Here is a 26,426-nt window from a genome sequence, read left to right on the forward strand (position 1 = left end):
ATACAAATTTAAAAATACAGCATAATAACCATTCACATTATGTTAGGTATTATAAGTAATCTAGAGATGATTTAAAAGTATACAGGAGAATGAGCATAGGTTATATATTAATACAAATACTATGCCATTTTACATAAGGGACTGAAACATTCATCGATTTTGGTATCCTTGGGGGGGTCCTGAAACCAATGCCCCCTTGGATACTGTACATAAATGTGTGTGTGCATATAACTTACAAACTATATAAGTTCTAATTGTACTTTTATAGTGTGTATACATATAACCAGAAATTTTAATATGCAAAAAAATAATAATAAATAGAAGTTCTAGGCTGGACACAGCGGCTCACACCTGTAATCCCAGCACTTTGGAAGGCTGAAGCAGGAGGATCACTTCAGCCCAGAAGTTTGAGACCACACTAGGCAACATAGTGAGACTCCGTCTCAATCGATAGATTAGACAGCTAGATGAATGTTTCTTCCTGCTTCCCAATGAATTGTCCCAGGGACCCCTCAGGAGGCCCAAAAGCCTGACATCTGATATGCAGTGAAAGATGACATCTTTCTGCATCCCATTCCCCACCATGCAAAGGAAAGAGGAGCACCAGCAGGGGCCAACAGCTGACATTAATTTGCCTTCTCTTCTTCCTTCCCTCCTCTTGCAATTCTGGGAGTATTTAACCCTTCTTCAAGGTCTCAAGAATAGTGAACCCTAACAGATTCAGCCATTAAAAATGCTCAGCAAGTAGCACATTCCAAGCAAGTTTAGAGACAGACCAGAACAGGAACTGATGTAAACACTATTCTCTAGAGTCACAGAGATCTTTCAGAAACTACTTTGTGAATCTGCAAAGCTTGGGTTAGAATGAGGTTTACCAGATAAGTTGACTGGGTGCCTGGAGAATGAAGTGGCCCCAACCTCTTAAAAAACACGGCCTGTGCAAAAATCTTTAACAGCTAACCAAAAAACAGGTCAGATCTAAAATACGGCTGTATGTGAGAAGTGTGTGTACGAGCCAGCTCCCGGGGAGAGGCTTACCTTCAGTATTTCAGGTTCTTTGATATCCAGAGATCTTGTGTTCCAGTGTCGCAGATTTTTGTGTAACTTGTGATATTTATGAGCACTTGGTGGTGTAAAAAACCAAATCACGCAAACCGCAGTCATGAATCCAAGGCCAATTCCCAGAAAGAGTCCACTCACATAGTGGGGGAGGGGGAGGATGAGGTACACATAGACACACATTATAAAGAAGCCCAACGTCTTCACTGGCAATTCCGGGTGCTGCACGGCCGAGTCCACCTCGTCCTCACTGTCAAGGACCACACCATCTTCCGCGAGCACCTCTGGCTTGAGAGGAATATCTGAGAGCTTATCAACTTTACTCTCCCCCTCCGTTTCCAAATCGAAGTCCTCAGTGTACAGTTCACAAAACTCTTCATCTTCTTTGCTCACTAAGGCAGACAAAGAACATTTCTCCAGAACTAGAGAACTTGTCTTCAGGCCTAAATCCTTCAGACTGCTCCCCTGGGAACTTTTCAGTTCTATCTCTCTAGTGGGCTCATCAGTGGACTTTGGGTGGTCACTTCTGGGGATGTTGGAATCACTTCCGTAGCCATCCCCCTCAGAATCACACTCCTCCTCCTTGATGCTGTAGTTGTTATTGCTTTCCAAGTGCCCATTCAAGCTGGACAGATTGGAGAGTTCTGAAGCACTTGAAGATAAGGCTTTGGGCCTATGGCTGCCACTTTCTTCCCCTATAATTTTACTAAGGAGCTGAAAAGGCTCATAGATGACTTCTGAAAGGCGTCGTTTAGTATCTTCAATTTTAGCCTCCATTTCGGGCACTTTAAAAAAGGAACGAGTATCAGAGGGAGAAGTCAGTGGGGAAGAAGGTGCAGTTTTGGAATCTCCACCTGTGTTTCGGGGCTGTGTGAACTGCTTGAACAGGTGTAAGTTCAGTTTGGAATCAGGTGGCTTATAGGACACTGTATCCGACTCCTGCCGGGAAGTGTCCGTGGACAGAGACTTGACTAATGTCTTCATCAAGTGCCTGTGCCTTGCGGGGTGTGGGGATTCTTTTGGCTCCACCTCGGTCGACAGGGACTTCACAAGGCTCATGAAGGGTTTTGCACTGGAAAGGGTGGAGGTTGAGGCACTGGATGAGAGGATGGGAGACTTAGAAGGAGAGGACAATGGGGAGGAAGAACTGGTTTTCTGCTCAGAAAGGGATGACACACTGGGAGAGCTAGCTAAGGGCCCCGACGAAGACGACCCTGGGGACACAGCCAATGGCACTGTACTTAATACTTGTGCTGCTGGAACAGGGGACTCCAACAGCTTTACAGTGTTCTTGGAGACGGGCAAAATGGCAGGGGCCTGGGACACGGGCAGTCCATCTGCCAGGACAGGCGAGGCAGCAGGGCCGGCGGGGTCATGGCCAACTTGGGGTTCAAGATAGAGGTCTTCCTTGGCTTCCAGCCCTGTTACAATGCTTTGGTCATCCAGCCCCTCCTCAAAGTACTCCCTGAACTCCTCCTCCTCTTCCTCCTCCTCCTCGCCGGATGCCGAGAAGTGAATGGCGATGGTATCTCGGGACACGGACCTCTGCACGTGCACTTTAGGGGCTGATGGTTTTGGCATGTCAGTGGTTTTCTCGGCATGGCGACCATACAGACTTGTCATTGCCGGCTTCACAAGGGCTCAGGCTCTGTGAAAACAGTGAGAAAACCAGAAGTCAGAGAGCAGTTTCTCCACAGGAGACACTGTCATGCGCAGATAGGAGCACAGATGAAGCTGTTTAAGTGGTGATTATGCTTTTACTTGGCAGATGTCCACCGTTTTTCACTTCATTGGGTTTAATGGTTTAATTTTCACTAAATTCCAGTTAGGCATTCTCTTTTATGAGCAAACTACATAACCAATGTTATAAATGCCATACAATCTGTCTTACTTCACAACACCTGAGTAATCATTTCCTCCCTTTTAACTGGTTAATTTCTACCAACAATTTTCTATCTTAAGCCTTGAAATACCTGAACAATAGATGTTACCAGCATTGCTTGAGAAGCCCAACAGGATAAAATGTAGCATCCTGTTGAGTTTGAGGATCTTGGAACAAAAATTTCACTAGGAGTCTTGTAGCTGTAACAAGCTAACCCAGGAGGGGTATTGCGTTCACTGCAATTTTCACAGCAATCCTAACAATTATTTGGCCTGCATCTCCCAACTTCCTGCTATTGCAAGTAAGTAGCAAAGTATCCAAATGTGGAAATCTGTAAACTAATTGCCATGGCCTGTTGGCCTCCTCAAATGGTACGTACCATAAGACCAGAGTATTTAGGCAGCCATGAAGACATGAGGCAGCCATGAGGACATGGCCACGTTCTGAGGCGTCAGGATAAAGCAAACATATTTTAAACTGAATGCAAGATTCACGTGTCAGGAAAATGAAGTATCACTGCTGTAACCCACCACCAACCAAGAACTCTACCAAGGACTGTGGTGAGAGATGTGGAAGCTATGCTTTCTGCCCTTCTGGAGCTTAATAGCTGATTGCTTCTTTCTGGAGCTTAGCTGGAACGAAGTCAGAAGCCTGAAAAGCTGGGCAGCAAAACAAGATGCCACGCCCACCTTGTGACATGGTACAGTCATCTCTCTTTATTCACTCATGGCCCATTTACTGGGCACTAGCCCTAACTATGTAAAAATTAAGACCACACCTGGACAGAGACCATGTAAAAAGAGCCAAGACACAGGGCACGCTTCAGAAGTTCTGAGGAGGATGACACCAGTGTGGGAGGTGGGACATCCAACGGGTCTTTGGAACTGACGAGTGAGTTGTAGTGGGATGAGCATGATTAGGCAGAGGGAAGGGACAAGGGCATAAAGATGGCAATGGGCATGGTGTGTGCAGCCACCTGGCTCTATTCTGTTTCCAGGACAGAGGGTGAGTGTGGGGAGCAGTGGGAGGCCATTGAGACAAAAGGGGCATCGTGGGGCAGTGGAAAGAGCACCCAGCTTGGGCCCAGGACATAGGGCTTCTAGTACTTGTCTTTCTACAGCTGACTCTGTGGGACTTTGAACAAGCCAGGGCCTCTCGATGTCTCAGTATCTTGGTCTGTAAAATGGAGGTAGATCCACAGTCCTTTCCAAATTTAAAACGCTACACGTTTATGTTTACAGGTGACTGTATCCAACCCAACACAATACGCTTACAAGTAATCTACCGCAATCGACATTATGTGGCTTGCTTATTTCTTTAATTTGAAGAGCTCCTAATTTAAGCCTTCTGCTAAATATTCAGGTTCAAAATGCTGGCAACTGATATTACCAACAAGAGAAATCATAAAATGGGTAGGGGAATAAGGGGGTTTGGGAAACAGTGATCCTGGATCACTAGAAGGAGGAAATATTCCAAGGATGACAAGAATTACATTCAAGGGCCCAGCTGCAACATGGACTCAAGCTGAAACTACACAATTTCAGTATCAAATATTTGAGAGAAGTTACCATAAAAACTTTCACACACAGTTCTGTCCAGGCTCATTTGTGACCCTCAGGCTTTCCTATCCTGAATCCAGGAAAAGGGAATGATCTCTATCCACCAACAAAGCAATTTAAATCCAGGAACTGGCAGCAGCCAGAAAAACACAGCCTCGGGTCCAGGACAATCCTTCCCTGTTATCTTAAGCTAAGGAGTTTGTAGGCTTAGTAAGAAGAAAAATATCAGAAGCAACATATGTTTTTCATTTAACTATCACCTAGTTTTATAAGGGCAATTTAAAAAGAAAATTATAGAGGTAATTTAAAAAGAAAGTTTGGTATTTGATAATTCTCAGTGGGCTGAAAAACTCATTTAAGTTGCTTTCATAACATAAAAGGATGATATGTAAGGCTCTGCTGTTCTGAGGCTGCTTCACCCACAGCGGTGGCTATAAATGAAGGTAACTGTGGGCACAAGTCCAAGTACAAAGTGCATGATTTTGAGGTTGAACAGAGTGAATCGGTCCTTCAGGAACCAAGGCAAGAGTGGAGAGGCCCGTCTGCAGTTGAGGATAAGAAGGCCTGGGAATCTAAGGGCAAAGTTAGGCCCAGCCTAGCGCCAAAGGGTGAAAACAGCAATGCGTTCAGAAGCCTGCGGTCTCAGCAGTCAGGCCAGGCCCCAGGGAACAAAAAGCTGGCACCTGCTCAGGAAGCAGAGTTATTTTTCGTGTGGAGGTCACCAGGGCCCTGCTTGCCTAATCCTCCACACACTTGGGCCCCCTGACTGGCCAGGTAAAGCGACCTCTGATCAGACTGGGCGGACAGAGCTGAAGGTGGGCCCCAGGGAGAGCTGGGTGTCAGGTGGCCAGATGGGGGCAGGCTCTGGCTCACTGTTGTTATTGTCCTCCAGGGCTCACTCAGACAGTGGCCTCAGAGGTTCACAGTAAATGCCCCCAAACCCACACTAACCAAAGCCTGGTTCCACTTCTCTAGATTTTTACTAAAATAAGCCACACGAGGCCGGAGCATCACTACTGCTCTTTAAATACAAGAAAATGTCCAGGCTTCTGTTTGCTCATCTGCAAAATGAGGGGATTAGGCTAGATAAACAAAGGCTGCTTCCAGGCCCCAAACTGCTGGGTAATTGAGTGTGCTAGAACCAGAGACCATGGTTTGGGCTCTAGACAACCTATCGAGTGGTCACTGCCTCTGCCTCCTCCTGGGGACCACTTCAAGTTCCCTTTTCTCTCTGTCCTCCCAGTGGCTGGCTGCTAAGGCCAACTGAGCCGACCCTCCCACAGCCACAGCCATGCAGGACAGCCAAGGCCAAGAGGAAGGACCTGACTGACACCCAGGAAGACTACATGGTTTGTCCAAGGGCACAGCACTGACAACATGGGCTTCCTGACACTGAGGCCCGATGCCCGGCAGGATGCCTTTTCAAACATGCCACACACGCTCTTTATTCCTGCTTTGTCCCAGCTTTTGTACCTGCCCTCTGTGCTCCGTCATGGACAGCTCACTTACAAGCTAAGACCTCAGTTCTCAACCAGCAGCATGTGACTGGCCGCACTGAGAAATGAAAGGTCTCATTATCCATCTGACAATCTGGTACCATATAAAATGGCTAGCCTCCTGCCCTCTACTCCTGAAACTCAATTATACCCAGGCTCAAAAAAAGAGACAAGCTTCTCTCAAGCCCTCAGGAACTGAAAGGCCAAAAAAGAAAGCGTCCTTCTCAACAGTCTCTTTTTCCTATAGTTCCAGCAGACTACAAAGCCCTCGGGTTTTAACACTGACCCCCCAAGCCTTGTGATGGGAAGGGGGGCTGTAGCTCATGTTGTCGCCAGGCTCCCATAGGTATGATTTCGTGCTGGAGAGGTGTTTAAGCAAAAGTCTGACATGATCAAAGTGGTACACAAAATTAATCACGTGCCATCCCAGAATGGATGAGGGTGGCAGAGGCAACATGGAAAAACAGGTCTGGAGTCTGGTGTCTGGGAAGGCAGGCTCCATTATCAGGCCCACAATTCTGCTGAACACAACTAACAATGAATACATTGAAAAAAAATTTCTGAATGGCTGGGCACGGTGGCTCACACCTGTAATCCCAGCTACTAGGGAGGCTGAGGCACAAGAATTGCTTGAATCCATGAAACAGAGGTTTCAGTGAGCTGAGACTGTGGCACTGCACCCCAGCATGGGTGACAAAGTGAGACTTTGACTCAAGAAAAAAAAAAGTCTGAAAGGCTTTGAAGCTTCAAGAACTGAGCAAGGAATAACAGTACGGAAACTAAAGAAAACAGGAACCCCGAGGTATGAGCTCTAGAGAAGCCACCTTGCCCTCAAGCATTGGCCTAGCCTAGTCTGGCAAAGGACACTTTCACTTTTTTTTTTTTAAAGACAGAGTCTTGCTCTGTCACCCAGCCTGGAGTGCAGTGGCATAATCTCGGCTCATTGCAACCTCCGCCTCCCAGGTTCAAGTGATTCTCCTGCCTCGGGCTCCCCAGTAGCTGGGACTACAGGCGCCCGCCACCACACCTGGCTAATTTTTGTATTTTTAGTAGAAATGCGGTTTCACCATATTGGCCAGGCTGGTCTTGAACTCCTGACCTTGTGATCCACCCATCTTGGCCTCCCAAAGTGCTGGGATTACAGGCGTGAGCCACCACACCCGGCAGCCTTTCACTTTAACAGCCTCCTGAGCAGAAGTCAACATCCAGGGCTGGCCAGTGTGGAACACCAACTGGAGACTCTTCCTCAAGGAGCCGGGACCCCAAAGGACTACAGCTACTAGGTAACAGGTGAACCAGAAGCAAACCAGGCCTCACTTAGACTGGAGGCCTAGGTTTGCCTCCTCTGAAAGAACCGGGGAATCTCAACCATGAGCTTCTTCCAAGGTGGTCTTGGACCAGAAATACCTCCAGGGACCTGGCAGAAGAAATTCTCTCCCCACGAAAGCAAAGCACTTTCACCCGAAGCCTCAAGTTATTCCTAGAAATACTTTCTCAAATACAATGAATGGTAAGCACATAACCAAAGGTAACCAAGCAGACGAGGAAACAAGACTAAGGACCAGCAGAAATAGAATATAACAGAAAAATAAGGACTTCAGATAATGGAATTATCAGGCATAGACTTGTTTTTACAAGTATGCATCAAGATGAGTTTAAAATACCTACAGGGAGTCCAGGCACAGTGGCTCACGCCTGTAATCCCAGCACTTTGGGAGGCTGAGGTGGGTGGATCCCTTGAGGTCAGGAATTGGAGACCAGCCTGGCCAACATGGCAAAACCTCATCTCTACTAAAAATACAAAAATTAGCTGGACGTGGTGGCGCATGCCTGTAATTCAAGCTACTCAGGAGGCTGAGGCACAAGAATCGCTTGAAACTGAGAGGTTTCAGTAAGGCAAGATTGGGCCACTGCACTCCAGCCTGGGCAACAGAGTGAGACTCCGTCTCATAAAATAAAATAAAATAAAATAAAATAAAATAAAATAAAATATCTAAAGGGAGAATCACAGGCAAGCAGACCAGTTTTAAGGCTATTGTGGCAGCCAAAGCATGATGTAAGAAATGCCTAAACTAGAGGAGTGGATGTGGAGCTGGCAAGAAAAGGCAGATGGAAAGAGAAGGAAAAGAATGAAGCAACAGGACCAGATGGAAGGTTGGAAAGGAAAAGAAAACATAAGGAACAGTCCAAATTGACTTAAGTCACTAAAGAGATAAGTCTAGTTCCTGTGAAGGCAGGCAGAGGAGATGAGGGACGTGGTACGCAGGTAATGCTCCTCCCCTCCCCCACTCAGAGACGTCCACATCCTAGTCCCTAAAACCTGTGAATCTGTTACTTCCCATGACAACAGAGATTTTGCAGATATGATTGAGATGGAAAGATTATCCTGGATTGCCTGGGTGGGCCCAATGTAATCACAAGTGCCCTTAAAAGATAAGAGGAAGGCAGAAACTCAGAGAAGGCGATGTGAAACAGAAGCAGACATCAGAGTAATGAGAGCAAGGAGCATGAGCCAAGGAATGCAGCTGGCCTATGGAGGGGAAGAAAATATCTGCAAATCATTTATCTGATAAGGGGTTAATATCCAGAAAATGTAAAGAACTCTAATAACAAACAACTTGACACCTTATACAAAAATTAACTCAAGATGGATTAAAGACTTAAACGGAAAACCCAAAAACTATAAAAACCCTAGAAGAAAATCTAGGCAATACCATTCATGACATAGGCACAGACAAAGATTTCATGATGAAAACGTCAAAAGCAATTGCAACAAAAGCAAAAACTGACAAATGGAATCTCACTAAACTAAAGAGCTTCTGCGCAGCAAAATAAACTATCATCAGAGTGAACAGGCAACCTACAGAATGGGAGAAAATTTTTGTAATCTATCCATCTGACAAAGGTCTAATATCCAGAATCTACAAGGAACTTAAACAAACGTACAAGAAAAAAAAACCCCATTAAAAAGTGGGCAAAGGACATGAACAGACACTTCTCAGAAGAAGACATTTATGCAGCAAAAAAACATATGAAAAAAAGCTAAATATCACTGATCATTAGAGAAATGCAAATCAAAACCACAATGAGATACCATCTCATGCCAGTCAGATGGCAATTATTAAAAAGTCAAGAGAAAACAGATGCTGGTGAGACTGTGGAGAAATAGGAATGCTTTTACACTGTTGGTGGGAATATAAATTAGTTCAACCATTGTGGAAGACAGTGTGGCAATTCCTCAAAGACCTAGAACCAGAAATACCAGTTGACCCAGCAATGCCATTACTGGGTATATACCCAAAGGAATATAAATCATTCTCTTATAAAGATACATGCACACATACGTTCACTGCACCACTATTATCACAATAGTAAAGACACAGAATCAACCCAAATGCCCATCAATGATAGACTGGACTAAAAAAATGTGGTATATATACACCATGGAATACTATGCAGCCATAAAAAGAAATGAGATGATGTCCTTTCCAGGGACATGGATGGAGCTAGAAGCCATTATCCTCAGCAAACTAACACAGTAACAGAAAACCAAACACTGCATGTTCTTACTTATAAGTGGGACCTGAACAATGAGAACACTTGGACACAGAGAAGGGAATAACACACACTGGGGCCTGTCAGGGGGCAGGGGGCAGGAAGAGGGAGAGCATCAGGATAAATAGCTAATGCATGTGGGGGTTAACACCTAGGTTGACAGGTGCAGCAAACAAGCATGGCACACATTTACCTATGTTAACAAACCTGCAAGTCCTGCACATGTATCCTGGAACTTAAAATTAAATTACATTTTAAAAAAAACGGGCAAAGGACTTGAAAGGACAGTTCTCCAAAAAGATATACAAATGGGCAACAAGCACATGGAAAGATGCTCAACATCACTAGTTATTAGGAAAATGCAATTAAAACCACAATGAGATATCACCCCACATCCATTAGGATGACTACAATTAAAAAAGAAGAAGAAAAGAAGTGTTGGCAAGGTTGTACAGAGATTAGAGTTTTTGTGCACTATTGGCAAGATTGTAAAATGGCACAACTGGTATGGAAGTTTCTCAAAAGTTAAAAATAGAACTACCATATAATCCTCCAATCCCACTTCTGGGTATATATCCAAAAGAATTGAAAGCAGGGTCTCAAAAAGATATTTGCACACGCATGTTCACAGCGGCATTTCAGACAATAGCCAAGAGGTGGAAGCAACCCAAGTGTCCACTGACAGATGAATGGACAAACACAAGGGAATATTATTCAGCCTTAAAAGGAAGGAAATCCTGTCACATGCTACTACATGGATGAACCTTGAGGACATTATGCTAAGTGAAATAAGCTGACTAGTCACATAAAGACAAATACTGTATGATTCCACTTACAAGAGGTATCTAAAGTAGTCAAATTCATAGCAACAGAAAGGAAAATGAAGATTTCCATGGGCTGGCAGAGGAGGAAATGGGGAGATGTTGTTTAACGGATACAGAATTTCAGTTTTATAAGATGAAAAAGTTCTGGAGATTGGTTGTATAACAATGTGAATATACTTAATACTACTGAACTTAAAAATGGTTAAGATGGTAAAATTTTGCTATACATATTTTATCATAATTAAAAATAAAATTTGAAGGCCAGTATATGTGCAGGTTAGTTACATTTTAAAAAGCAAAAATTGGCCAGGCGCGGCAGCTCACGCTTGTAATCTCAGCACTCTGGGAGGCTGAGGCAGGTGGATCACCAGGTCAAGAGATTGAGACCATCCTGGCCAACATGGTGAAACCCGTCTCTACTAAAAATACAAAAATTAGCTGGGTGTGGTGGTGGGCACCTGTAATCCCAGTTACTCAGGAGGCTGAGGGAGGAGAATCGCTTTAACCTGGGAGTCAGAGGTTGCAGTGAGCTGAGATCACGCCACTGCACTCCAGCCTGGCAACAGAGTGAGACTCCAACTCACAAAAAAAAAAAAAAAAAAAAAAAAAAAAGGCAAAAATTGGAGGTCAAGATGGGAGGACTGCTTAAGGCTAGGAGTTTGAGACCAGCCTGGTCAACACAGGAGACCCATCACTATTTTAAAAAATAAATAAATAATATAAAATTTTAAAAGATTTCACTCTTCAAAACTACAAAGAAATAATACTCTGAACTACTTGTTATGCCAACTAAAACAATTCTATTCAAAAACTTCACATTGTTCTTTAGTGTTTACACTACAGTGTGGTTAAGTTCTAAGATAATAGATGTAAATGTATTTATGCTCCCATACATTTGGGGTGGGGCAGGGGTGGGGTGGGGGGAGGCTATTTAGAGCCAAATGCTCTCTAAACCTTAGCCTTGATCTGGTATGTTTCCAGAAAGCAGGATGTCTCAAACTCTTCTGCTGATGGGTCCTTCCTAAGGTCTTTGCCAGAATCCTCCTTTAAGGTTGCTATCCCTATGAAGAAGTTCATCTCTCCCATTAAGACTGAGAAAGCCTCTAATAAGGGCTTCTCTCTCCAGAATTTATGTAGGATTCTGTTCTATCTAGTTTACAAATTAGTAGCTGCCATCTAACTTGAACTCATAAAAAACAAAGGCCTCAAACTGGAGCCAACTGCGCTCTGTATCAGTGGAGTCAGAGTGAGCATATCAAACAGCAATGAAGTTTATTTGCTTTCTATTCACCCAAAAAGGTCATCATCATCAATTAGGCCATGAAAAACCAATCAACAATAAATCAGGCTGTATAATAAAAAATGAAGAGCCATTTCAAGACTCAATATTAGCATTTATTAATTCCAAGATAATATTAACCTCACCGAATCTGGCTTTTTTTTTTTTCACTTTTTTTCTTTGGTCTCATTTTCTACTAATAACTGCCCTTCCTAGCTCTGTCTTTCACAATCCTGGGGTCCTAGAATCAGAGCCATAAAAAGAGCAGATGGTTCGTTCCAGGCCACTCAATTATCACCAACACGTGTTTGTTCATAGCAAACACACTAGGCCAAATAGTAGTATAGCCATTAATATTATTTACTTCTAATTCACATACTAGATTAGAGGAAGTACTGGAGGAAGGAACGAGAGACAGGGTAAGGCAGGGAGGGAAGAAAGCAAATTTCACTGAAAATGGAACTAGCCTCCAGGTACAGCGTACAGTGAGCACGGTAACAGAGCATCTTTTTTTTTTTTTTTGGAATGGAGTTTCACTCTTACTGCCCAGGCTGGAGAGCAATGGCACGATCTAGGCTCACTGCAACCTCCAGCTCCCGGGTTTAAGCGATTCTCCTGCTTCAGCCTCCTGAGTTGCTGGGATTACAAGTGCCTGCCACAACACCTGACTAATGTTTTGTATTTTTAGTAGAGATGGGGTTTTACCATGTTGGCCAGGAGGCCGAGGCAGGTAACACAGCATCTGAAGGGGCAAGCCTGGTGTCGAGTGTGCTTCCTTTCTCGGGACCATCCCTAATCCTTCAAGGTCATTATTCACATTCTTTGTCTTTGTAAAATTCAGCCTGTTAGGCATTTGCTACCTCTGAACAAGCTTGCATTTGGACATTTGATGTATGAGTACCATCTGCTAGCTTGGGTTATGTCAGTCAACAGTTTCAATCCAAAAGCTCCTGGCAGAGGAAAAAAAGGCAAGTTGCATTCTGTTGCAGAGGATGTCTTAATACCTCTTACCTGTGCATTTTTTAATAGGAGTTGGTTTTGTAAAAAGGAGGGAAAAGGCTATAAGATTCTGTATTTTTCTGCCTTGATGCCACAGAGCAAAACAGTGAATCTGGTCAAAACCAACCACGGCAGGAAGGTCTGATTTAGCCTACAAATCTCAAGTACATCTTAAGAGCTATCCCTTGATTCATTTAAATTCAATGAAGCAGCTGAGAACTGCCAGCAGCCATTCTAATCTGTTAATACTCCACCTCACAAACAAAAATCAATAGGACATTGTAGATAATGAACTAGCTCTAGCCTTAGTTTCACTTAAAGAAAAGAAAAAGACAAGACTCTATCTTCAGCACTGGCAAGAAACTTGGAAATCCTTTCCCATTAGTTGTTAGGTTCCCAGGCCCCTACTCACCATCTCTTCCGACCCAGCAGGGTCCTGCACCACCACCAACACAGCACAGGGTTTAGACAAAGAAACTAGCAGGCCCACTCCCTTCCACCACCGCACAGACCTTTTACCTGCCATGAAGAAAGCCCACTCTGGGAAGAGTGCCACATCCCAGAGGAAAAGGGGGTTCAAAAGCATCAATACAATTAGAATTTTGCTTTATAGATTGCTAGACGGTTCAAATAACAAAATCAAATTCAATTCACAGTAACTCATTGAAAACCAGGTCATGCGTTCAGCACAACCATACAAGGCCTGTGGAGGTTTATAAAAAATAATAATGGGGGCATCTACAGGGGAAAACTCAAGGAGACAACACATAGACATCAGAAAATGACATCAATATGGGGTCACAGAAACCCTGGAATAAGTAATGATAACTCAGGACAGGTGTGTCCTAAACAGATGTTACTCATCAAGTAAAGAAGTCTGGGAATAACTTTTTTTTTTTTTTTAAAGCAGAAAAGTCATCTATGTGTCTTAGAAGGAGGATATGTAGAGAAGAGAATATTGCAGGCTGGGCACAGTGGCTCAAGCCTGTAATTCCAGCACTCTGAGAAGCCGAGGCGGGAGGAATGCTTGAGTCCAGGGGTTCGAGACCAGCCTGGACAATACAGCGAGACACTATCTCTATTTAAAAACAACAAAAAAAGAATATTGTAGATATGAAGCAACAGCACATGGAAGGGCACTGAGATGGGAACAAGGCAGCTACACAAGAGGGACGTTAACTGCTACCTGAAGCTGAGGGGTGGTGCTAGGGGTGAGGAAAGAATATTAATATTTGAGTTCAGGAGCAGGCAATCAATTGTTCCAAACCTCTAAATGTGCTTGAATTTATATTTAAATCTTAAAAAGAAAACCTTTCCATGTACTTTTCACCAATCATTCCTGAACCGTAGGCTCTTGAGAAATCTGAAAACCAGGTGTAAGCATTTTTCTTCAGGGGAATGAATGCCTGGAAGCCAAGAGAGTGTGGTGCCGAAAGCCCAAGATATGAGAATAGTGTGTTGTGGCTGTGGTCACAAAACAACACATTTTTCTTTTCTTTTTTTTTTTTTGTTTGTTTTTTGTTTTTTTGAGACAGAGTCTCGATCTGTCACCCAGGCTGGAGTGCAGTGGCAAGATTTCAGCTCACTCCAACCTCCACCTCCTGGGTTCAAGCCATTCTCCTGCCTCAGCCTCCCGAGTAGCTGGGATTACAGGTGTATGCCACCACAACCAGCTAATTTTTGTATTTTTAGTAGAAACGGGAATTTGCCATGTTGGCCAGGCTGGTCTTGAACTCCTGGCCTCAGGTGATCTGCCTGCCTTGGCTTCCCAAAGTGCTGGGATTACAGGCGGGAGCCACCATGCCTAGCCAAAACAACACATTTTCAAAAGCTGATGCTCATGGGGTAAAATGTTAACAACAATGTACATTTGGGAAAGGGTTTAAGATTCCATTTTTACTTTTGCATCCATTTTAAAGTTTGAAACTATGTCCAAATTAAAAACAAAAGCAGTGTTCCTAACCCCTGTTTGGTTTTGGGGATATCATGAGAGCTGCTCCCCTCCCGTCCCTATTGGTTCTACCAGTTGGGATTATCAAGCAGGGTTCCAGGCAGTAAGAGGAGAGAGCTGAAGTTGTACCATTCCTTAAATTCTCAAGCTTCATTTTGAAATAATTACAGATTCTCAGGAAGTTGCCAAAGTAGTACAGAGAGGTTCCATGTACTTTTCACCAATCATTTCTAAAATTTTAAAGGCAAATCTTGTAAGTCACATAAATTCCAAGTGGTTAAGAAATCATGTTTTTAACTTTCATGCAATGTAAGAAAAATGCATTCCACCTGGCAGAGTAAAACTTCCCCTTAGAAGGACTTACAGTCTTTCTTAAGGTCTTTCTTTAATGGTCAAATTTAGGAAGGCATCTTCAATAGGTATCTCCCAAGTACATGAACAGGCACTTCGCCCAAAAGTTCAAATGGCCAAGAAACAAATAAAAAACTCAACCTTACTAAAAATAATACAGAATTGGAAACAAACCGATGAAATAATTTCTCTCAATGATTAAAACATGTATGATGCTGGCAAGGGCACAATGAGACAAACCCTCTCTTGCACTAAGGCTGGAACATAATTAGCAAAAACTTTGCTGAAAACTGGTATTAGAAACTAGAAAATCAGTAAAAACTTTTCTGTAGTATAAAAGTAGTATAAAAAATAATAAAATATTTATAAAAAATAATGGGTGCATCCACAGGGAAAACTCAAGGAGACAACACATAGACATCAGAAAATGACATCAGGCCGGGCACGGGGGCTCACGCCTGTAATCCCAGCTCTTTAGGAGGTCGAGGCAGGCAGATCACAAGGTCAAGAGATGGAGACCATCTGGGCCAACATGGTGAAACCCCGTCTCTACTGAAAATACAAAAATTAGCTGGGCGTGGTGGTGCGCGCCTGTAGTCCCAGCTACTCGGGAGGGTGAGGCAGGAGAATTGCTTGAACCCTGGAGGCGGAGGTTACAGTGAGCTGAGATCCTGCCACTGCACTCCAGCCTGGTGACAGAGTGAGACTCCGTATCAAAAAAAAAAAAAAAAAAAAAAAAGAAAATGACATCAATATGGGGGCAAAAAATCCCTAGAATAAGTAATGAAAACTCAGGACAGGTATGTCCTAAACAGATGGTACTCATCAAGTAAGTACTCATCAAGCTGACACCAATGTACAAATGTCTGCACTGGGCAAAAAAAAGGAGAGGGTAGCATTAATTCTCATTTTCTCCATATAACAGGTTTAACAGTAATTGTTATTTGCTAATTTCAGGTATTTCCAAATACTTTTGTGATCTGGAAAAAAAATTATATGTAAACACATGTCAATCTTTTAAAAATTATTATAATCATTATCTTCAGAATATAAAATTGCCCTAGCCAATCCTCTGTGCCTTACCCACAAGAAAACTAAGGCAGAAAGACTCATTTTTATTAAATGAGGACACACTGTATGTATGTATGTAATCTGCTTTTATACTCAAGATTACACACTGAAGTAATCTATCATTAGCAAGGCCTTTAGTTTGAGTTCCACCAACTTGGTAGCAGTCTGGCCCTCTGGCAAATCATTTACCCTAACCAAGCCTAAGCTTCTTTTCATCTGTAAAATGGGAATGGCAACTGACTGTTCAGAAGATTAAACGAAACAACTTAAGCAAAGCACTGAGCATGATCCTGGCACAGAGCAGGCCCTCCCTAATTGTTTACTGTTCTTATAAGCATTTTTGCTTATAAGAAATAATCAAAGATTATTTCATGCATGATTTTTAATCGCTGTATAGGATGAATATTCCATAATGTAATTCAAGAATACCACTTGAATTTCTTATTACAAACAAGACTGCAATGCTGCACATGATGCTATAGATAAACCTTTGACTGCCCTCTGGTTATTTCCTTAGGAAATATTTCTAGAAGTGAAATGAGAGAGTTGAACCATATGTATACATCTTCACTTCAATAAAAAATATATAATTTCAAACTCATTGAAAAAAACTTCAAAAACAGATGTAGAGGAAAAGTGAAATTTTCTCCTCCTCCCTGCAAAATCAGTTTCATGGAAGACAATTTTTCCATGGACCAGAGGCAGCAGGGTATGGTTTCGGGATGATTCAAGTATACTGCATTTATTGTGCATTTCATTTCTATTGTTATCACATTGTATATAATGACACAATTCTACAACTCACAATAATGTAGAATCAGTGGAAGCCCTGAGCTTGTTTTCCTGCAACTAGACAGTCCTATCTGGGGGTGCTGGGAGACAGTGACAGATCATCAAGCATTAGATTCTCATAAGGAGGGGCAACCTAGATCCCTCGCATGCGCAGTTCACAGTAGGGTTTACACTCCTATGAGAATCTGTGCCGCTACTGATGTGACAGGAGGTGGAGCTCAGGCAGTCATGCGAGGGATGGAAAGGGGCTGTAAATACAGATGAAGCTTTGCTCACTCACCCACAGCTCACCTCCTGGTGTGCAGCCTGGTTCCTAGCAGGCCATGGACCGCTCCTGGTCTGTGGCCCGGGGATTGGGGACCCCTGGTTTAGAACGTATCTTTCCAGACCTTTCATAGGCATTTTGTGTGCATACAAAAGGTAGTGCGCACAAATAAAGTTGTTTTTGTTTTTACTTTTAAATGAGATCATATTATACAAATTGTTTTGCATTTGTTTTTTACTTACTATTTCTTGGACCACCTCCTATGGCCTATACCTATGGACTGACAGGTACACACACACACACACACACACACACACACACACCTTTTCTACACAGTAAGGTATGCCACCATTTACTTAATCATTTTTTTATTTGATAGAAATTTGCAGGGTTTCCTGTTTTCACCATTAGAAACAATGCTGCCTTTAAAAGCTGTGTTTCCATATAAATCTTGTGCAAAGAGAAAGTCTATCTGTAGGATGTATTTCTAGAGTGGAGTTGCTGGGTCAAATGAGGTACATATTTAAAATTCTGAAACTGTTTGCCAATTTGTCCAATTTACCCTCCTAATTAACATTGTATAAAATGTCCACCTTCAACCCTGGTCAAGACTGAATATTATTTTAAATTTCTGCCCATTCAGTGGGCAGGGAAAAGGTATCTCAATGCTTTGATAGTCACTTCATACTTTTCCCTCATTTGCTTCTCTTCTTCTGTTAACTGGTCATTCATATTTCTTGCCCAAGGACTTTTGTTATTCACTTCTTTATCAAGGATAGTTAATACTTTGTCTATTGTATGTGTTCCAAATATTTCCTTCCATCTCTGACTTGCCTTTTAATTGTATGGGTTTTTTTCTTTTAATATACAAAGTTTTACATTTTGAGATGTTGAAGCTCTCTATCTTTTTCTTTATGGCTTCTGGATTTTTTTACAGCTTCCTGATGAAGCCTTCCCATTCCATCAGCATAAAAACATTCGTCTTTGAAATCTTTTTAGAAAACGCTGACAATAGTGTATATAACACACATAACACACATATTGCTCTGTTTCCTATACAAGGATCTAAATTTTAACTTTGGAAAAACTGACTGATATGGACAATCATTTCTCTGTATTTTCTAGCTATAATAAACTGTAAAGCATTGAATTTATTCCCTTCAAATCATATTAGGAAATTAGACAACCTAGCTTACATCTAGGTTGATCACTGGCCATTCAGCTTCTCAATGTGAGGAACGTATTTCAGATTAATTCTTCAAAAACTGAAAAAACTCTTTGAGAACTCAAAAAAAATTAGCCGTTTCCCCCAGTCAGAAACCCTCCTTTTCACACAGGCATCAGCAGACTTAACCTTGATATAGGGCAGTAAATTTGCTAAGTGTAATCTTACATCAGAATGTTATTTATAGGTAAGGCATCTGAGGGCCAAAGAAGATAAATTTTTTAAAACCAGGTTTAAGATGTGTGCATGCATGTGTGCACATGTGTATGTGCATGTATGTGTGCACACATGTGTGTGTAGGGGAAAGAGTGGGCCTGAGGGAAATAGGAATTGATGGGAGGAATAAGAGAAGGCATGGTGGAAGGTTTCCCAGGGGCCCCGTGTGAGCTGGCCCATGCAGACCTGACAAGGTGCCCCGCCGAGACAAAATGGAGAGTACATTCTAAGTGGAGGACAAAGCAGAAGAAAAGGAATAGAGGCAAGAAACCCAGAGCCATGTTCACAACTGGCAAGGTTAGGAGATACTGGTTCCTGGCACAGGCATGGTCCTGACCTGGCCGGCTGGCCACCTCATGGTTCCCTGAGGAGAACCACTTGCCTATAGGCCCTGAGGGGGAACATTCCCCACCCAACTCTACCTCTGTTGTGGATCATGCCAAGAAAGGATTGCCCAGTGATGAGATGATTGGGATTCAGACAATTGTTCAGTTAGTAGTAAATCAGTCATTGAAAACACAGACCGAGTGAGGCCATGAGGCAGCAGAGGGAGGAGCTCCACGGAGGACCACAGCCCTCAAATGGCCCTCAAATGACAGTGACGGAGCTCCCCACTTCACCTCCCTGAGCCTGGGGTTCTGCTGTAAACTGAGGGAAGCTTCCTCCATTGTCTTCAAGGAATTTTCCAGAAGGCTCTAAATTCTAAGAGTCTATGACTCAATTTCCATGGAACAGAACATACTTAGAGTCCTACTTTTCTCTTTTGTAACAAGAGAAATTCTTGGCAACTGTTAAAGTCAAGCAAAGGAAACCAGAGTGCACATCAGCTGACTAATGTGCCCACGGCAATTAAGTCAAAATATTTTTCAAATAGTATTGAAACAGCTCATCTCCCATTAACAAATACTTCTAGACTTTCCAGACTTGTCTTGCTCAGCCCAGCTGTAGAAACATCCCTTATGTGTCTGGCCATTAGGTGGAGAGTTTCCAACCTATGAGAATGAGCTGCAGATCAGCCGCACCTGCATGTGCTCAGGCACCAGAGGACAGGCATCAACCTGGCCTCCTCAGCAGCCCCTATCTTTCCCCCACCTACTGCCAAACAGTACAGAAGGTGACTCTGAGGCTGCTCCTGCTCAGGCTGTGATGGGGTTGAACTTCATGGGGCTCTCTCTATCCCAGTGCTTCATTAGTTCTTACTCTGTACAAACATCACCCAAGCACCACTTCTCAGCCTCACTAAGAATCTTGAGTCTCCCACCAAGTACCATATATGTGCTTCAGGCAACCCTGTGTGGTCACTGTTGTGCCCATTCAAGTCTGAAAAACTCTGAGGCTGACTAAAGGACGGAACCAAAGGAGAGACTGAATGCAGGCTGGCCCTTCACACCACTCTGCTCTAGGAAAACTAACAAAGCCTCATGTGGACAGGACCGTCTCTGGGGCTCCTGTTGGCCAGCAGCATCCACTCTATCTTGTTTCAGTATTAAGCTTCTGTCACTTTAATGCATATTAATAGATGTGTTTGTCATTATTAAGGTGGAAGGTGGTTAGATCTCTGAAGGGAGGTGAGAACTGAATAGGTCCTGGGGTGCAACACAATTGCAGAGAAAACCTGGTTAAGAACTCAAACTCTGAAATTAAACAGACCCAGCTTTGGATTCCAGTTCCACCTCTTATCAGTGTGTCACCCTGGACAAGTTACGGCAAAAGGCCTCTTTTTCCTTACATATAATGCAGATAATAGTGCCTATCTCATAGGGGCTGCTGGGAGAATTAAGAAATAACACTTGATATTCAGAGAAGGACTGTGTGGTAGATAGAGCTCCCTCTCCCCTCTCCCCTCTCCCCTCTCCCCTCTCCCCTCTCCCCTCTCCCCTCTCCCCTCCCCCCTCCCCCCTCCCCCCTCCCCCCTCTCCCCTCTCCCCTCTCCCCTCTTTCCACGGTCTCCCTCTGATGCCGAGCCGAAGCTGGACGGTACTGCTGCCATCTCAGCTCACTGCAACCTCCCTGCCCGATTCTCCTGCCTCAGCCTGCCGAGTGCCTGCGATTGCAGGCGTGCGCCGCCACGCCTGACTGGTTTTCGTGTTTTTTTGGTGGAGACGGGGTTTCGATGTGTCGGCTGGGCTGGTCTCCAGCTCCTGACCGCGAGTGATCCGCCAGCCTCGGCCTCCCGAGGTGCCGGGATTGCAGACGGAGTCTCGTTAACTCAGTGCTCAATGGCGCCCAGGCTGGAGTGCAGTGGCGTGATCTCGGCTCGCTACAACCACCTCCCAGCCGCCTGCCTTGGCCTCCCTAAGTGCCGAGATTGCAGCCTCTGCCTGGCAGCCACCCCGTCTGGGAAGTGAGGAGCGTCTCTGCCTGACTGCCCATCGTCTGGGATGTGAGGAGCCCCTCTGCCTGGCTGCCCAGTCTGGAAAGTGAGGAGCGTCTCTGCCCGGCCGCCATCCCATCTAGGAAGTGAGGAGCGCCTCTTCCCGGCCGCCATCACATCTGGGAAGTGAGGAGCGTCTCTGCCCGGCCGCCCATCGTCTGAGATGTGGGGAGCACCTCTGCCCTGCCGCCCCGTCCGGGATGTGAGGAGTGTCTCTGCCCGGCCGCCCTGTCTGAGGGGTGAGGAGGCCCTCTGCCTGGCAGCCGCCCCGTCTGAGAGGTGGGGGGCCCCTCCGCCCGGCAGCCACCCCATCTGAGAAGTGGGGAGCGTCCTCCCTCCTCGTCTGGGAGGGAGGCGGGGGGGGTCGGCCCCCCGCCCGGCCAGCCGCCCCGTCCGGGAGGTGAGGGGCACCTCTGCCCAGCCGCCCCTACCGGGAAGTGAGGAGCCCCTCTGCCCGGCCAGCCGCCTCGTCCGGGAGGGAGGTGGGGGGGTCAGCCCCCCGCCTGGCCAGCCGCCCCGTCCGGGAGGCGAGGGGTGCCTCTGCCCGGCCGCCCCTACTGGGAAGTGAGGAGCCCCTCTGCCCGGCCAGCCGCCCCATCCGGGAGGGAGGTGGGGGGGTCAGCCCCCCTCCCAGCCAGCCGCCCCATCCGGGAGGGAGGTGGGGGGGTCAGCCCCCCGCCCGGCCAGCCGCCCCGTCCGGGAGGGAGGTGGGGGGATCAGCCCCCCGCCTGGCCAGCCGCCCCGTCCGGGAGGGAGGTGGGGGGATCAGCCCCCTGCCCGGCCAGCCGCCCTGTCCAGGAGGTGGGGGGGGCGCCTCTGCCCGGCCGCCCCTACTGGGAGGTGGGGAGCCCCTCTGCCCGGCCAGCCGCTCTGTCTGGGAGGGAGGTGGGGGGGTCAGCCCCCGGCCCGGCCAGCCGCTCTGTCTGGGAGGGAGGTGGGGGGGTCAGCCCCCGGCCCGGCCAGCCGCCCCGTCCGGGAGGGAGGTGGGGGGGTTAGCCCCCCACCTGGCCAGCCGCCCCATCCGGGAGGTGAGGGGCGCCTCTGCCCAGCCAGCCGCCCCGTCCGTGAGGGAGGTGGGGGGGTCAGCCCCCCGCCCGGCCAGCCGCCCCGTCCGGGAGGGAGGTGTGGGGATCAGCCCTCCGCCCGGCCAGCCGCCCTGTCCGGGAGGTGAGGGGCGCCTCTGCCCGGCCGCCCCTACCGGGAAGTGAGGAGCCCCTCTGCCCGGCCAGCCGCCCCCTCCAGGAGGGAGGTGGGGGAGTCAGCCCCCCGCCGGGCCAGCCGCCCCGTCGGGGAAGTGAGGGGCGCCTCTGCCCGGCCGCCCCTACTGGGAAGTGAGGAGCCCCTCTGCCCGGCCAGCCGCCCTGTCCGGGAGGGAGGTGGGGGGTCAGCCCCCCGCCCGGCCAGCCGCCCCGTCCGGGAGGTGAGGGGCGCTTCTGCCCGGCCGCCCCTACTGGGAAGTGAGGAGCTCCTCTGCCCGGCCACCACCCCATCTGGGAGGTGTACTCAACAGCTCATTGAGAACAGGCCATGAAGACAATGGCGGTTTTGTGGAATAGAAAGGGGGGAAAGGTGGGGAAAAGATTGAGAAATCGGATGGTTGCTGTGTCTGTGTAGAAAGAGGTAGACATGGGAGACTTTTCATTTTGTTCTGTACTAAGAAAAATTCTTCTGCCTTGGGATCCTGTTGATCTGTGACCTTACCCCCAACCCTGTGCTCTCTGAAACATGTGCTGTATCCACTCAGGGTTGAATGGATTAAGGGCGGTGCAAGATGTGCTTTGTTAAACAGATGCTTGAAGGCAGCATGTTCGTTAAGAGTCATCACCACTCCTTAATCTCAAGTACCCAGGGACACAAACACTGCGGAAGGCCGCAGGGTCCTCTGCCTAGGAAAACCAGAGACCTTTGTTCACTTGTTTATCTGCTGACCTTCCCTCCACTATTGTCCTGTGACCCTGCCAAATCCCCCTCTGCGAGAAACACCCAAGAATGATCAATAAAAAAGAAAAAAAGAAAAAAAAAAAAACAAAAACAAAAACAAAAAAAAAAAAAAAAAAAAAAGAAATAACACTTAACATATGTAAGCTACTATAATCAGCATCCACAGCAGGTGTGAGCACATCTTTTTATCCGTGCCGACTCGGCCTGTGGACTCACCGGCATGTTATCCGGGATCAAACAGACAGCTTGTTTCCAGCCTTCTCTAATCACTAGCACTGGACTGTCCTGACTGTCTGACTTTAGGTTTAGTTCAGGCAGCTGTGTCCATTAAGAATGACACAATGACAATGTAAAAATATGTATTATACATATACATCGTAATACAAAATGAAAAGGCAGAATTTAGGATGATGTACATCACCTAGGTAAATGAACACAACAGGATCCTAGGAGGCTTATAGAGACTAAGTATTAATAGTTGGTGTTTCGTGGTGAAAGAGTTATTGGTGTTTGATTTCAGTGAAAAGCTGATGAAAAGGATCTTTTTTAAATGAGAGCTGTGGATAAGATCTGTAGTTTCATCAACCTCTTTTTTTTCTGTCCCCTCCCCATGTTGGCCACATGTTTTTCAATATTCTTACACTGTTTACCAGTAAACTGATTAATTCTGTGTATTATTCTTCCATTTCAATACTGATCCAAATTTTAATCAACAATCCATATTTATAAGGGGTTCATAATGACATTATAAAAATCAAGTCACTGCCGCAGGTGTGATAATAAGCATAGCTGAGCAAGCAAGAAACAATCAGTGGCTTCATTTCCATAGTCAAGGGCACTCACATTCAAGGTCAACCTCATTCTAAAGGTAGTGGAAAGTGAGACCTGGTACCAGCTCCAGTAACAATATCTACAGTTAGACCAATCCTGTGTCAGAAACTCCTATTATGTCATCCACAGCCAATCAGAACGTGGAGTCAGCATGAAACCTTCCATACAGGGTTGCAATTCCAAACAAAAGCAAGGAAACTTGATGGTTTGGGTAGCTTTTGTATGTTCATCCTGGGTAAATGCATAGTTTCTGTTAAGACTTTTCAAATGCTGAAAATGGCCCCTGGTTCCCATGGGTTCCTTTGCAGATGGCATGAGCCCAGGTCAGCTCCACCTAGCAGACTGCTGGTGAGACAACTGATCATCCCTAATCATTACCTTCTTAATCACAGTTCTAAAAAGGCAGAGGCATTTGGGATTGAGGGAAGGGTTAGTGTACCAGAAAATCCTAGGCAACATCTTCAACACACAAATGACCCAGCTCACCCCTATCCATCTTGAGGCTTATCATGATTGTGGAGTTTCACAACTGATGGATTGGAAGACATTTTTTTAATTCCCCAGTCATCATAAGCCTATATGTGCACAACCACACACACAACTACCCCACCCCCAAACACACACACATACCCTGCCCCAGGGCCCACCCTGGAACTGAGATTCACTGGTGTAAAACAACTTGGACCATTAGGAATGCATTACACTTTAAAAACACACATGCGGCCTGGTGTGGTGGCTCGCGCCTGTAATCCCAGCACTTTGGGAGGCCAAGGTGGGTGGATCACGAGGTCAGGAGTTCAAGACCAGCCTGGCCAAGATGGTAAAACCCCATCTCTACTAAAAATACAAAAAATTAGCCGGGCGCGGTGGCAGGCGCCTGTAATCCCAGCTACTTGGGAGGCTGAGGCAGGAGAATCGCTTGAACTTGGAGGGTGGAGGTTGCAGGTTGCAGTGAGCCAAGATCGCACCACTGCACTCCAGCCTGGGTGACAGAGTGAGACTCCATCTCAAAAAACAAACAAACAAACAAAAACACATGCATACCCAGAAAGAGACAATGGAATCACGAGGAATTCAGGTGGAGATATAGTACCAGTTATTCCCTGGCACCAATAACTAGTTAATATAGTCTACACCTACCTTGCAAGGCACCATGTTAGAGGCAAGTGCTTTCTAACAGGCTATTGCTGTGTAACTACATCAAAGAAGGGCAAGTCTCTATCAAGGTCAATGAACTACTTCAGATATTTTAAATGAGGAATCAGAAATGGGCAGCTGCTTCCACAGACACAGGGCACAATGAGACCATGTCCTGCTCCCGATCTTCACTACACATGCCTGTACTGTTTGCCCTTGAGTTGTGGCCTTACCTCCTGGGACGTGGTCCTAACCCCCCAACTCAGATCCTAGGTACAGAGCTGGCCCCCGCCAGGGCCTCCATGGACGCCCATTCCTGAAGGTCTGTTCCATTGCTGTCTAAAGGCCAAAAGCAGAGCAGAAGGCAGAAATAAGGGGTAAGGAAGAAAGGCAAGTGGAATAAAAAAGAAACGTGAATGCATAAAGGAACAAGAAAAAAGTGTTTCTCGGCAGATTGGGGAAAATAAGCACAAGGAGCATTTCATAACCAGAAATACAAGTACACAGCATGGAACCACACCGTCTAATCTAATTCTGGAGGTGCTATAAACCTGATGGCTGTATTGGGGCTCCATTTGACATTTCAAAGAAACAAACGCTGTAAAATTGTGATCTTGATGTTTTTCTGTTCACAGGTCCAATATCTGCCTAACAGCAGTATCCTGCTCTTTCCAGATGATTAGTGTTGAGTTTGTTGTTGGGTTTTTTTCTTCCAGCTTATGTGAGTCCTCAGAGAGCACTGTCTGCCAAAGCAAAACGCCAAAACAGGAGCAGAACTTTCTGGCCATCCATGTGCAATTAGGAGCCCATTAAATACCACTCAGATAACTCAACACCCAAAATCATCCTCCATGGCGCAGCTGACAGCTGAGGCTAACTGGAAAAAACACCAGCTCAGGAGCAGCCTCACTGGGTCTGGATCTGTCGAATGAGGACCATGATGGTAAAACCCCACCCCTCAGCTTGTTGGGAGAAAGAATAAATGGGACGGCACTTCATACACTGTCAATTTAGGCAGTGACAGCACAGGAACATCATAATTAACCACACTGCTCTCTCCCCATGGATCTTTATGATGGAGTAAATTACACCAAGAAATATTACCACTTGTTCTCAAAAGATCCTATTGATTTGGCAGCTACTCTATTTAAATACAAAGATACAATGGTTATTTATTTCTTCAGAAAATACAGGTTTTTTTTTCCTCCAAAAACATTATGATTGCCATTTTAATTTCTGTGGTCAAAGAACACCTTTAGGTACTGGGCAGTGCATGACCCAGTCCAGTAAAGTGGCAGGAATTCTTGGAAAAAAGGGCCATAGAGATCCAAGTCAAATGCAGTCCTGATCTGTGAAGATGTATCAGAGGGACCCTGAACCAACAAGAACAACAATCAACGTTTATGACTGCCAGCCCTCTAGCTAATCACTTTACCAACATTATAACACTATCTCATCTAAGCCTCACAATTCTGCCAGGTAGGTACTATCATCATTTCCACATTTAATACACGAGGAAAAAGAAAGTGGTTTAGGCAACTCACCAAGGTAACAAAGCTACTAACTAGCAGAGCTAGGACTCAGGTTCCAAGGCCATCCTCTTAACCACTGTGCGGCAC

The 26,426-nt window shown here is 45.5% G+C and overlaps 1 protein-coding gene across 6 annotated transcripts in view; it reads right to left on the reverse strand.

Annotated features, from left to right (window-relative positions):
* Positions 1-26,426, reverse strand: part of TEX2 (testis expressed 2) — a 118,542-nt gene that overhangs the window by 64,112 nt on the left and 28,004 nt on the right. For 3 of the 6 annotated variants that reach the window (XM_034942724.3, XM_034942723.3, XM_055102145.2), the window contains exon 2: positions 1,039-2,707. In XM_034942724.3, the coding sequence (XP_034798615.1) occupies positions 1,039-2,682 (1,644 nt within the window). In that variant the 5' untranslated portion in view covers positions 2,683-2,707. Of the gene's footprint in view, positions 1-1,038; positions 2,708-18,946; positions 19,207-26,426 lie in introns of those variants that run through there. The other 3 variants (XM_055102149.2, XM_055102147.2, XM_055102146.2) reach the window with 2 other exon arrangements.

The sequence above is a fragment of the Pan paniscus genome, chromosome 19 (genome assembly GCF_029289425.2).
Source record: "Pan paniscus chromosome 19, NHGRI_mPanPan1-v2.0_pri, whole genome shotgun sequence".
In the NCBI taxonomy this organism is placed as follows: domain Eukaryota; kingdom Metazoa; phylum Chordata; class Mammalia; order Primates; family Hominidae; genus Pan; species Pan paniscus.